Source organism: Oryx dammah, unplaced genomic scaffold, assembly GCF_014754425.2.
Source record: "Oryx dammah isolate SB20612 unplaced genomic scaffold, SCBI_Odam_1.1 HiC_scaffold_4, whole genome shotgun sequence".
NCBI classification, from domain to species: domain Eukaryota; kingdom Metazoa; phylum Chordata; class Mammalia; order Artiodactyla; family Bovidae; genus Oryx; species Oryx dammah.
The window spans coordinates 74,154,902-74,169,431 of record NW_024070188.1 but is presented as its reverse complement, the minus strand read 5'-3'; the positions used below and the strand labels follow the sequence as shown (position 1 = coordinate 74,169,431).

Below are 14,530 nucleotides of genomic sequence, written 5' to 3'. Positions count from 1 at the left end.
ACCTTAAAAATGCCTAACCTCTGCTCCTACCTACAGATTCTGATTAAGTTGGTCAGGACTAGGGTCTAGGCATCAGCAGCTTTTAAAGCTTCGTGGGTGGTTCAAACATACGCTCGGGTCTAATATGCACTCTCCAAGGTGGGAAGGAGTCAGCTGAGTTTTCTCGAAGAATCATTTATAATGTTTATTCAATTGGAAAACACATGTTGATCCCTCTGATGGGTCAAGCACAGAACCAGGGGCCTGATTGATAAGACCCAGTTTCAACCTCAAGAATCCTAGAGTCTAACAAATAAGACAACAGATGAATAGCCAGTAGTAACAGTGGAGACATGCCACTAGGCTGTACACACACTTAGGAAGGGTCCAACCCAGCTCTCCAGATACAGCCTGTTGGTGGAGAGGGTGTACCAGACCCAGGCAATAGTTTCTGCAAAACTTCTGAGGAAAAAAATTACAGAGAACATTTCAGACACCCCAAGGAATTCAGTAGGACCAGACATCAGTCCAAAAGGCCAAAAGAGAAGGCTGGAGAGGTAGGGACCAATTCCTTGAAGAGAAGTCAGAGGGGTTTGGGTTTTAGGTAGGGAGTGGAGCGATCAGAGCTGTTTTGGGGAAAGATTATTCTGATTACTGGGTGGAAAACAGATTGGAGGGACATAAGACAGAACACAGGGAAGTCAAATCCAAGATAGTTGTAGCAATCACAGCAAGATTTCCCTGGGACAGATTTAAGCAGTATTAACAGAGGAAAAGCTTGGTGACTATGGATGCGTTGGGACCCGGATGAAGAGGCGAGGAGGAGGTCCCAGCTTGTGGCTTGAGTGCTCCAGGGAGTCAGGTGATGCCAGGCCAAGAGCAAGGCCGCGGGGGGTGCGAGGGGGGCAGGAAGTGTGTGATGTGGTAGGCCTCAGAGGCCTTCAAAGGAAAAGTTCAAAGGAAAAGATTATAATTCAGGCTGGTCAAACCTAACAGAACTCCCGCAAGTTCTGATTTTTGTGTACCCATAGCGTGTGAGGCCTTCTAACAATAACTGGAATATCTGATTAATCTGAAATCTTGAGAATATACACCAGATGGGCAAAAGGGAGTTTGAATGAAGTGAAAGACGCATGGCCTGGGGGAGTGCTGGCATAGAAGGCAGGCAGGGCCAAGGCATAGAGTTATTTTCTGTTTCCTGCTCAAGTGGGGAGTCTGTCCCAGCTCCCCTCCTTTCACCCCCTGATCTGAAGATGCCTCAGGTGAGGTCCAGGATCAAATGAACAAAAGACCTGAAAACGAAAAGCCAGGGGTGCTTGGTACCCTTGTCTGTGGCTTCTCAGTTGTAAAGAACCCACCTGCCAATGCAGGAGGTGTGGGTTCGATCCCTGGGTCTGATCCTTGGGTCAGGAAGATCCCTTGGAGGAGGGCAAGGCAGGCCACTCCAGGATTCTTGCCTGGGAAATCCCACGGACAGAGGAGCCTGGCGGGCTGCAGTCTATGGCGTCGCACAGAGTCGGACACAACTGAGCATGTGCGCACACACCCTCGTCTTGAGAGCATCTGACAAAGTAAAATCATCACTCCTATGTTGTTTTGCAAGGCAAATGTGTAAGCAGAGTTGTAAGCAGCTTTGTTTATTTGAGTAAATAGCTTGTAAATAAATCATTGGTAAACATTACAAAATTAAATACATTTTCAAAGCTTGCCAGTGTACATAAAATTCACAAACATAGTTCTTTTAAAAAATAAAATATGTTCAGAGCACCCTTGATATAAAATGCCTGACCCCTGTCCTCTGACAGGGCCACCTAGAGACACCTTACAGTAGGGAGGGGGGTTTCTATGGGAGGCAGTGGGGGCTTCCTGGAGGACACCAAGAGTTTCTACTCTGACCTTTGACCCCACCCACATCCAACTGCATTTTGATCCTTCTCCAAGGAGCCGGTATAGAACTGAGAGGGGCTCAGCAGGTGCCCCAGGCTCAGCTCCAACCAAAGGGATCAGATCAGGGTGCACAGTTAGGGCCAGAGTCCTCACCATAAGCCACTGAGAGAAGCCGGAAGGGAAATCTCTACCACACTTCCAAACCAGCCCATGCTCCCGCATCGACTTTCTCCAGAGGAGCCGAGGTTTCTCAGTTGTACACCCACTCATCACTCAGCTCACCCACTCTGGTCTGATGCCCCCCAGGCACAGAAGTGCCCAGATCTACTTCTAAGGAGGAAGATATTGAATCTGCTCACTTCCTTATGACCTGCTTTCATGGAGAGAGAATAATATATGGTATTTGGTAGAAAGCACAGAATGAATTGCTACACGGCGCTTTCTGGTTCCACCGCCAAACACCCCTCAGATAGTGTGAACATTTCTCGAGAAATTCGAATAGTCATTCAAAGAAAGGGTTCAGAAAACTTTAAAATACCACAAATGAGGCAATAAGTACATGACCTGGCGAAGCATCCCGATTAACAGAATAATATAAAGTCCATAAATTAAGCCCTTGACCAACTCCACATTGTCGTAGTGTAGCTCATTAAAATAACGGATATGCTGAGTTCGTTTCACTTTGGTGCAGAAAGTGAACATTGGTGGTCTCCAGCACTCACATGAGAAGACCTAGTGGCCTCTTGAAAACACACAGGCCGTGACCTCCAATTTAAAGGATGACCACAAGTTTATTCCATCCATGTGAAATAAAACTCACATCCACATTTTAACTTAGTTGCCTGTAGATATATACAAGTACAAGAAATTTGACCTTTGTGTCAAATGTACAACTCAAGAAAAAAGTATTAACCAAACTAGCTGTAAGAAAACCATCATCCCTGGATCAGTAGGTCTTTAACATCTGGTTTCTCCAAGAAGATGCTGCCTGGTCCAGCCCCTCCTTGCGTGTCTGCCTGATTTGATGCTCTCTGGTTGGGCTGAAGCCAGAGTCTGTGATATCTTTGCTATTAAAATATTACACCAACCAAACCTTTAAAAACCCAAAAAGGAACACTCTTGAATAAATGTCTAATAGATACCACCCCTCCCCACCCCCCAAAAAGTTGCTCTTAAGGACAACAGTTCTTTAAGAAAAGTCTTCGTGAAGTCCAAATTCCTTCCTGGGTCTCCAGCAGAGTTCCACCTGGGCTGGAATTATACAGCCTTCTTCTGTGGGGGGCTCAACTTCCTCATGCCTCTTATCCGAGAGAGCAGTTCCTTAATGAACTCCTAAAAGAGATCAGAAGTTATTATGAGAGAGACACTATTCAAATAAGGGTTTTAAAACTGCTTGAAGTCACTGAGGTCAACGGCAGCTAACCTTAATTGATGAGCTTGGTTGGGTATGTTAACCCAACTGGCACAGTTTAGGACATTTTTAAACAAATGAAGATACTTAAACTTCTCACCATCCTGCCTTTTCACTACTGTACTCTCTTTAAAGAGAAAACCAAGCTGCCTTCACTCATTAACATTATCTACCTGGCCCCTGAAGGCCTATGTGGTTTGGATCAATGCTTTGCAAACTTCACTAAATCTTTAACACTTGCTTACAACTCACCAGGGAAATGTGTGGATTCTGAATGAATAAGTCTGGTTGGGACTGAATATTTTGCATTTCCAACTGGCCACCAAATGATGCCAGCATTAGTCTCTGAACCTCACTTGAAATAGCTAAACTAGACTCGTGGTTTTCAAACTTGAGTGCACATCAAATCACAGGTGGGAAGGAGGGCTTATTAAATAAACTCCAGAGTGCTAGGCCCACTCCCCCAGGGTTTCTGACTCAGTAGATACAGGCTGTGGCCTGAGAACTTGCATTTCTGACAAGCTTCCAAGTGATACCTATGCTTCTGGTCTCAGGATCTTACTGAGAACCATGGGTCTAGATTGTAATAGAAGTCTCTTGACTTTTTTGGACTTCAAATCACAGTTTGAAAACAAAAACAAGACACATTTATATTTACAATTCAGTACATACAAAAATACATCTGAAATAAAAACTTAAAGAATTAACACCTACTATGATGAAAGTTAAAGTGGAGAGTGAAAAAGTTGGCTTAAAGCTCAACCTTCAGAAAACGAAGATCATGGCATCTGGTCCCATCACTTCATGGGAAATAGATGGGGAAACAGTGGAAACAGTGTCAGACTTTATTTTTTTGTGCTCCAAGATCACTGCAGATGGTGATTGCAGTCATGAAATTAAAAGATGCTTACTCCTTGAAGAAAAGTTATGACCAACCTAGATAGTATATTCAAAAGCAGAGACATTACTTTGCCAACAAAGGTCCGTCTAGTCAAGGCTATGGTTTTTCCAGTGGTCATGTATGGATGTGAGAGTTGGACTGTGAAGAAAGCTGAGCGCCAAAGAATTGATGCTTTTGAACTGTGGTGTTGGAGAAGACTCTTGAGAGTCCCTTGGACTGCAAGGAGATCCAACCAGTCTATTCTGAAGGAGATCAGCCCTGGGATTTCTTTGGAGGGAATGATGCTGAAGCTGAAACTCCAGTACTTTGGCCATCTCATGTGAAGAGTTGACTCATTGGAAAAGACTGTGATGCTGGGAGGGATTGGGAACAGGAGGAGAAGGGGACGACTGAGGATGAGATGGCTGGATGGCATCACCAACTTGATGGACGTGAGTCTGAGTGAACTCTGGGAGATGGTGATGGACAGGGAGGCCTGGCATACTGTGATTCATGGAGTCGCAAAGAGTTGGACTTGACTGAGTGACTGAACTGAACTGAACTGATATGCCCCACACTCTTTTTTATTCCACTCTAATTTCATTTAAAACATAATAGTGGGGAAGACCCACTAAAATGATGTTGTGACTATTCATGGATCAGAACCCAAAGAACAGTCTAGGATAGTTCTTACTTTAAGCCATTAACAATCTTTTGTTGTTGCCTCATGTATTAAAGTTTCTGGCTACTAAATAAGTCACATTTATTAGATAATAATTACTTTGTCTTCCTTTTTTAGATTTGTTGAAACAAATCAGACTTTCTGATCAGCAAGGGACAGCCAGTGAGTGACAGAACTGTGCACAACAGAAACATCCGAGAGCAAAAATGTTAAGGAGACTTCCTTTCGTTTAAGACCTCTGAAAAACAGCTCTCAGACAGTCACCCACCAATTACAACCCCGAGCCATAGCTCCCAGACTAAATGGTCCCTGTGCTTCTATCCAGCTCTAAAACATAATATGCTTAAACAGTTTATATATGATGAGCTGCCATGATTTCATTTTTAATAATCTTTTTGCTAATATGAAAGTTACATGTGCTTTTTCTAGAAAACCTAGAAAATATAAACCAACAACAATTACTCCTCAGAACAAACCACTATTAACATATTTTCTTCTATGGAAGTTATTTTTACCTAATTAAGATTATACTATATAAGTATATCCTTTATTTGCACTTGGCATTGTGTGTGTGTGTGAGTCACTCAGTCATGTCCAACTCTTTGTGACCCCACGGACTCTGACTCCAGCCCGCCAGGCTCCTTTGTCCTTGGAATTCTCCAGGTAAGAATACTAGAGTGGGTAGCCATTCCCTTCTCCAGGGGATCTTCCCAACCCAGTGATTGAACCCAGGTCTCCTGCATTGCAGGCAGATTCTTTATTATCTGAGCCACCAGGAAAGCCCACACTTAGCAGTATGTCAAGTCTTTCCCCCGCAACATTAAATAGTCTTTCTAAAAATTAATTTTAATAGTTATACAGTCCTTTATTATATGGATGTTCTACAATCTATTTAATTTCTCCATCACTGGATATTTGGTTGGTTTCTGGCTTTTCAAAAGTATAAACAATGCCACAATTAACATCTTTGCATATAAATCTCTGTATACAATTTGGATTATTCCCTTTGGAGAGCTATTCTGTAGTAGGTCAAAGGACATAAACATTTTAATCACCACCATTTCTGAACTTGGACAGAAAACATAAATATGGGTATGACTAGCACTGATCTAAATAGCTTTCAACTAAAAACAAAAACAAACGAAAAACTCGAAAAATCTTGTGATCTATACATCGTTATAGCAACCTAGTACACAGAGATGCAAGACTGAAACAAAAGCTTCACATAAAAATACTATATGTAATACTATATGTAAGATATTTTCTATTCTATTCTATTTTGAAAAAATACAGATCAAGATCACTTAATGGTTACCACCTATAATTTGTAAACACAGGAATCTAGACCAAGGTTATTCAATACATTAACTTCTAACCACAGGTGTATATTTCACTTTAAACTAATTAAAATAAATAAAAATTAAAATTCACTTCCTTAGTCACACAAGCCACATTTCAAATACTCAGTTGCCACATATAATATGTTAAACTAGCTAATGGTTATCATATTGAACAGTAGGATTTTTCCATCATCTCAGAAAATTCTGTTGGAAGTGCTCAAGATGACAATACTTGGAATCACAAAACTAGATGCAAAAACCCTGAAGAAAAGTGCAAATAGAGAGGAAAAAAAGGCCAAAGACCAAGGGCAGAGGCTCCCTAACAAGTGAGATCTAAAGGCTTGGAGCCAGCAAAGGAGACTGAAAAAGAGGAACCAATGAAATGAGGGGAAACTCAAGAAAGTGTTCTGGTTTTATTTTATTATTTTTTAAAAATTGAAGTTTAGTTGATTTCCAATATTGCAAAGAAAGTGTGTGGTTAAGAAGCCAAAAGAAGGAATTACTGATGAGAGATTAAGTCAAAGACAAAGCTATTGAATTAGGCAAGAAAGGGGCCATTGTGTCCTGGAGGAAAGAAATTTTAAGAGAATGGTTGGGATGGAAGCTCTTAACACTGAAAGGACCCCAGGGACTTTTTTGTAAACAGCTTCACTAAAATATAATTGATATGCCACAAAATATACATAGTTGAAGTATACAGCTACTATGGGCATACTATCTGCACAATGAATAGAATGGACATATCTAACACCTCCAGGTGATTTTTCATTTTCCTTGTAATCCTCCCCTCCTACCCCATTCCTCCTGCCCCAGGAAAACACTGATCCGTTTTCTGTCATTCTAGATTCATTTGCATTTTCTAGAGTTTTCTATAAATACAATTATAACACTCTATACTTTTTAGTCTGGCTTCTTTAACTCAGCAAAACTATTTTGAGGTTCAGTAATACTGCTGCATGTATTAATAGTTCATTCCTACTTTGTTGCCAATTGGCATACCACTTTAGAGAAGTATCACAATTTGTTTACCTAGTCACCTGTTGATGGAAATTTGAGTTATTTCCACTTTGGGGCTATTATGGATAAAATTGCTTAAAAACATAAATGTTAGAGAGAGCGTGGAGAAAAAGGAATCCCCTTGCACTGTTGGTGGGAATGTAAACTGATACAGCCAGTGTGGAGAATGGTATGGAGATTTCTTAAAAAACTAGGAGTAAAACCACCATGTGATCCAACAATACCACTACTAGGCATATACCCTGAGGAAGCCATAACCGAAAAAGACACATGCACCCCCAGTGTTCACTGCAGCACTCTTTACTATAGCTAGGACATGGAAGCAACCTGGATGTTCATCAACAGATGAATGGATAAAGAAGCTTTGGTACATATATACAATGAAGTATTACCCAGTCATAAAACGGAACGCATTTGAGTCAGCTCTGATGGGGTGGATGAACCTAGAGCCTATTATATAGAGTGAAGTAAGTCAGAAGGAGAAAAATAAATATTGTACATTAATATGTATGGAATCTGGAAAGATGAGACTGACGAACTTATCTGCAGAGCAGCAGTGGTGACGCAGACATAGAGAACAGACTTACGGACTCGGCGGTGGGAGGAGAGGGAGGGATGAATTGAAAGAACAACACTGAAACGCTGCAGTCCCTGGACAGCAAGGAGGTCCAACCAGCCCATCCTAAAGGAAATCAGTCCTGAATATTCACTGGAAAGACTGATGCTGAAGCTGAAACTCCAATACTTTGGCCACCTGATGCGAAGAGCTGACTCACTGGAAAAGATCCTGATGCTAGGAAAGATTGAAGGCAGGAGGAGAAGGGGACGTCAGAGAATGAGATGGTTGTATGGCATCACTGACTGGATGGACATGAGTTTGAGCAAGCTCCAGGAGTTGGTGATGGACAGGGAAGCCTGGCGTGCTGCAGTCCATGGGGTTGCAAGGAGCTGGACATGACTAAGAGACTGAACTGAACTGAACTGAACATTGAAACATACACACTACCATATGTAAAACAGATAGCCAGTGGGAATTTGCTGTATGATGCTGGGAGTTCAAATTCAGTGCTCTGTGACAAGCTGGAGGGGTAGGATGGGGTGGGAGGTGGAAGGGGAGGTTCAAGAGGGAGAGGACATATGTATACCTATGACTGATTCATGTTGCTGTATGGCAGAAACTAACACAATATTGTAAAGCAATTTCAAAAATAGAAAACTACATAAATCATTAAAAAATTGCTAAAAACATCATGTACAAGTCTTTGTAAGAAATATGCTTCCTCTTATTTTGGGTAAATACCTAGAAGTAGAATAGCTGAGGCATTGATCTATTTATGTGTCTATCCTTACACCAATGTATGGCAAAACCAATACAGAATTGTAAAGTAAAATAAAAAATAAATAAATTAATTAATTAAAAAAAATAAAAACATTAAAACAGACAAAGTATAGATTTTTATAATGTCTTAAATCAGGTAATGTTAATCAGCCAAATTTATTAATCTTTTTCAAAACTATTCTAGGTCCTTTAAATTTCTTTAATAATTTTAGATTCGTTTTGTTTGTAAATGCCTACCAATGAAAACTGGCTGGGTTTTCACTGAGACTGCATTAAATCTATAGATCAATTTGGAGAGAACTGACATCTTAACAATAATAAATCTTCTCACCCATGAAAATGGTATATCTCTGTATCCATTTAAGTCTTGTTTAAGCAACATTTTTGGTTTTCAGTGTACAAATATCACACATCTGTCAGATTTATTCCTAAGTATTTAATATTGTTGATGTTATTGTGAGTGGTGTGGATTTATTTCAATTTTGATTGTTGCTAATATATAGAAATACAATAGACTTTTATATACTTATCTTGTATCCTGCAAGCTTGCTGAACTCATTATTTCTGGTAACTTTTGGGTACACTCTTGGATTTTCTACATAGACAATCATGCGGTCTGTTAATAAAGACAGCCTAAATGAATAGCAGAAGAGGGGATAAATACGTTACAGTATATTGTAACATATAATGTTATTGCCTTCTTTGGGAAAGGCCTGTGTTTGTGGTGCTTACATTCACTTGAGACTCCAGATAACTTGATTTGGGGAGAGAAGAGGAGCTTCACCTAACTTCTTTGCAGTTAACAGTATTTGAGGGGCCTTTATTTGGCAAGGAGAGTTAGTAAGTGAGTAACACACTATTTTAGGAAGATAAGAGTGGACAGTTCAAAAATGTTAAATTTTGGAATTATTTAACTCTTAAAAGTCAGCAGAGTAATAGAAACTTCTGTTGCCAAGGTGCCCACTGAAATTCACAAGGAATTCCAGAAGACACTTGAGTAGGGGTAGAGAGACACATGAGACTATATTGTTTTATTGACCTAGGAGACCCAGAGACCTTTCTAGGTTTCCTATGAGGTGAAGATATAATGACTAAGATACTAGCCTTTTCTTTCTTTCTCTCTCTCTCTCTCTCTCTCTTTTTTTTTTTTACCATTCTCAAATAAACAGTAGATTTTTCTAATGAGTGGAAAGAATATGCCCATAAGAATCTAGTGTCTTAACAAAGAGATCCATGTCAGTTTCTAATGTAGTCATGAATTATAGTAAAGAGGATTATCTACATTTAAACAATGTTATTGCACAGGAATGCAATAAAAATGAATAAACTAGAGCCTTCTGTATGAGCATGGACAAATCTCAGAAGTCTCATGTTGGGCACAATAAGCAGGCTGAAGAAGAAATGTTACAAAGTATCATTTATATATTTGGCTGCAAGAATCCAACTCCTTCTTGTTTTCCTAGCACAGTGCATAATACAGGAGGTGCTCAGCAAAGGTTTGTAAAGCCAAGAAATATGTACAAAAAGCAATTAATCCACATAGCGAGGCATTAAAGTAAAGCCGCAGGGAGAGAAAACATGAGAATCTTTGTATGTCAGTGGAGAAGGCTGGAACGGTGCAAAGTATCATCTGGCCCTAGCTACTCTGGAGGAAGGTTCCAGAGTTCTCCTTTCAGCGCTGGAACACTAGGCTCCTGGGAGAGTTAGGGAAGAGGAGGAACACTTGGGGGAGAGTGGAGCCTAGGATGCTGGAGCTGGGGAGGGCAGCGAATGGAGGAGAGCTGTGCACAAGCACACACACAGAAGAGATCAAAGAACAAAAGAAAGAAAAGAAACATCTCCAGTGACCCTGGAAACCTGACTCAATGACAAGCGGCCACCGGATTTACAGAGAGACTCCTAGGAAAGAAAAAGCAAGGCTTCTGAGGGGACCTGGCAGCTTCATGAAAACAGAAGGTCCCTCCTCGCTCTGGAGTTTGGGCAGTGTGGGCTGGCACGGGGCATGGCCTCGCAGTGGCCACACTCTGAGCTCTCGTTCCTAATCCCTCCTGGGCCCTATGGCTTTCAGCTGCCACCCCCTCTCGCCTGCTGGGGTCTGTGCCAGAGGCGGCAGATGGATGCGCGTTTTGCAATTATTACCAGAGCCAGGCGTCTGCAGCCCTTCCCTAGTCGCTCAAAGTGACTCATCTGTCAGTGATGACCCTGCACTGCTCTGGGTGGGTCCCTCGAAAAGCGGGAGAAGGAGAAGTCTGGGTGTCACTACAGACTGCTGCTGTGTGCATGACTAAGCTGCACTCACTCATGTCACTCTTTCAAGCGTTTCAAGTCATTGGAAAAGATAAACAAGATAAATGGATATTATGATGTAGCCCCTTGATGAGAAATATTTCCCGACAAACAGATTTTTCCAAAGAAATGCTTAAAACTGCCGCTTGGTGAATGATGTCACCAATGAGAACGACTGTGTGCAACATGCAAGTTCTGACAAAGGGCGCCCGGCAGAACTCTGGGGGCTTTACCTGCTTGTCCAAAAAATACCACCCACCCCTTAGGTGGCATGAAGAGAAACAGCAGGGGAGGATTCTGAAGGCTGGAACCCATGAGGATCAACAACTTCCTGTGTGCCTCCTCTTTGTCACCCCATCACTGCACCAAGCATTTCCTAAAAAGGCACATTTGGGGACCATCTGTCCCTGAGCCTCGCTGCCAAATGACGGCAAATCAAGTCAACTTGTACCTGTTTCATGTAGCTACCTGACACTTCTTCCAAAAAGCCTGGCATTCAACAGATGACATGGGAATCAGGCAAGTTGTGATTGGCAGAGATGGAAGAATTTCATTTTTTTAATTGACATATAATTGACATACAACATATTAGTTTCAGGTATACGATATAATGTGGTTTCCTCATGGCTCAGTCGGTAAAGAATCTGCCTGCAATGCAGGAGACCCAGGTTTGATTCCTAGGTTGGGAAGATCCTCTGCAGAAGGAAATGGCAACCCACTCCAGTATTCTTGCCTGGACAACCCCATAGACAGAGGAGCCTGGCGGGCTACAGTCCATGGGATTGCAAGAGTTGGTCATGACTTAGCAACTAAACCACCATACGACATAATATAAGAATATATCGCAAGATAATCATGACAGTAAGTCTAGTTAACATCCATCACCACACAGTTACAATTTTTTCTCTTAGCAACTTTCAAATATACAAAACAGCACTGTGAACCATAGTTACCAGGCTCTATGAGAAGAATTTCAAGATCCAGCAAAGATTAGATATGTGAGAACAATGGAAGGGTAGGCAGTACGTACCTCTTCTTAAACATGATGGCAACACCTGAAAACTATTCCAAATGGCAAAATGTATGCCCTCAATGAAACAGCTAAGCATTTAAAAATCACACTGCAAACTTTCACTGGCTTGACTATCCGGGTCACACAGGATGCCAAAGGGGCAGGCAGTGAATCAGTCCTGATGAACGTGGCTTTGGGGTTGAGCCCATCCCTGTGTGACCCTGGGATTTGCTCTCCTCAGTCACTGGCATTATTCAGCAGCACCAGTGCCTTCATCACTCATCACTGAAATACTTCACTTCTCCGTCTTTTGGGGGAGAAGAGGAGGGGAGAGGGTTTATCTTCAGAGGAGTTCATTTGCTGACAGGGCCACACCAGAACTGATCCTATTTTTCATGATCTGAAGAGAGGCTTATGAATCTGTTTTGGGTGAGGGTTTGTGCCTGCTGTGCTTATAATGACTTCTGCCAACATAAATTCCTGAAGGTCTTAACTGCATTCTGGTTCCCCCTCCTTTAACTTACAAACCACTGACACTATTTTGTCCATTAATTTCCTTGACTATCCACCATTAAAGATTAATTTGCTCTGCTGATGAGAGCAGTCTCATGAATCTATTTTAGAGATACAGACCACTGCTCTTAGATTAATTTATTTTGTATCCAAATTCTAACCTTTTTGTATATGTAGCAGAACAGTTCATTTGCCCTCACCAGATCCAACCTAACTGGCATTTAATTCTTCCTTCACTTACTAATGGGTTTCTCACACACCGTACACCTGAAATTTATACCACATAAAGTGCACATAAGTAATCCAACTCCAATAAATAATCAGTGGACTAAACTCAGCAGAATTATAATTTCCCACTTCATAATTCCTAAGAAAACTAATTTCATCAAGGGTCCCATTATCAATGAAGGACAATATTATTTAGTACAAACACCTGAATCTTGTCTAAAGGAAAGAAATCCGTTTCTAAATTGTTTGAGACTTGTGTGATTGTGACTCCCTTTGCTAAACATATAGAAATCAAAAATCATGTGTCAAATTGCCTTTAACATAGTTTTTCTCCTGCCCAGATAAATCTAAACACAAGAAGAGAACATAAAGCTGATTTTAATATAGGGTTGATCAGCTTTTAAAACATGATCATGGTGTCACATGATCACTCATTTGAATTTAATAGAAAAAGAAAAGGCCATAAAAGCACAATCAATCACTGGAAAATGCCAACTGTTTAAAGTCACTGCCCTGTAAAGCCTCTACCTCCTCCACTGAGTCTTTTATAAAATAGTAATCATTAATGTCTGGGGGGAGGAGGACCGTCCAATGGCAAGATGCATGTGGTTCTTCCAGCAAAGCCAAAAAATAAAATAAATAAATAAATCTACTTTAAAAATGGGTCCAAAAGTCAGCTCCAACACATCCTGGCTCTTTCTCCCTAGGCAGAAGAGAGCTGGAGCCTAAAGAGCCCTAATGAAAGTGTGTGAACAACTGACATACTGGGACTAAAACCCTTTTGGCACTTGATAAAGCTTCCCGTGTTTCTGGCTAATAAATCTGAACTCTTTATGATCTATCTGCCTAATTACTCTAACACATAATTAGGCTCTTGTAGCCAATGGCTCCAACCGCTAGAATGTTGTTTCTATCTGACTCCCGTCTTTCTTTGTAATTTCCCAATTCTCACTTTTCAGAAACATCATTCTGAAGGTGACAGTTTTCAAAGGGTAGATTTCGACTCGTTAATCTCACATTCAAGTTCTATTCCTCTCCCCAGCCCCAAACAGCAGTCTTTTTTGAGGAAGTCCTGTGAGAAGCCAGATGAAAAGTTTTCCCTGCATGCAGGCTCTCAGATCCATTAAACAAGCAAAACGGTGGCCTCCTTGGCTTTTTCCAGCAAAGTACAGATCCCCTAAAATCACTCTCCATTCATCAGTTTGATTTCTAAGCTAGAGAACCATGAGATAAGCTGACACCCCAGAATTTCTGTCCTTTTATCCCTATTTTAAAATTTTTTGAGCATTGAAATTCTCCACCACAGGTGGCTGTGGCCTTTAAAAAGATTGTTCTTATTTTCTATTTCTTATTTAATGTTTTTATTTATTTTGGCTGCACTGTGGGTCTTAGTTTCGGCATGTGGGATCTAGTTCCCTGATCAGGGATGGAACCGGGGTCCCCTGCATTGGGAGCGTGGAGTCTTAGCCACTGGGCCACCAGGGAAGTCCCTAAGAGATTGTTTTTAAACTGGACACACATGTTCGCCACCCTCTCTAAGTCACTAGATTACAAAAATCTTCTATAAATATTTGTTGAACGGATGAACAAAGAGAATACAGCAAAACACCAAGCCAAGCCTCTTCCAGTCACTCACACTGACTCTCCTAGTTTACATTTTCTTTCTGTTGCAGTCAGCTCAGTAATCAGGGCTGGGAGTACTTCCATGTACGCATAAACTGAACAAGAATTAAATGACAGATTAAGATACTAAATGGTGGGTGTGAGTAGGAAGGTGACAGTGGCCAGCACCAAAGCCTATCAGAAATGTAAGATGCAGTCACTGTGATCAAAGCAAGGAGAGAGCATCTGCCTTCCTACCCACCAACACGCGATGAACAACAGAGCAGGCCTGTCCTTCTGAAAACACTAGTCAGTTCCCATTTGCAAACAGTAATTAGACATCCTTCTTCTGTA

General features: G+C 41.2%; 1 protein-coding gene across 1 annotated transcript in view; it reads right to left on the bottom strand.

Annotated features, from left to right (window-relative positions):
- Positions 1 to 1,595: 1,595 nt before the first annotated feature.
- PPP1R14C (protein phosphatase 1 regulatory inhibitor subunit 14C) overlaps positions 1,596 to 14,530 on the bottom strand; it is an 87,067-nt gene continuing 74,132 nt past the window's right edge. Inside the window, exon 4 of the mRNA XM_040238679.1 lies at positions 1,596 to 3,198. Within this exon, the coding sequence (XP_040094613.1) occupies positions 3,124 to 3,198 (75 nt within the window). The 3' untranslated portion in view covers positions 1,596 to 3,123. The remainder of the gene's footprint in view (positions 3,199 to 14,530) is intronic.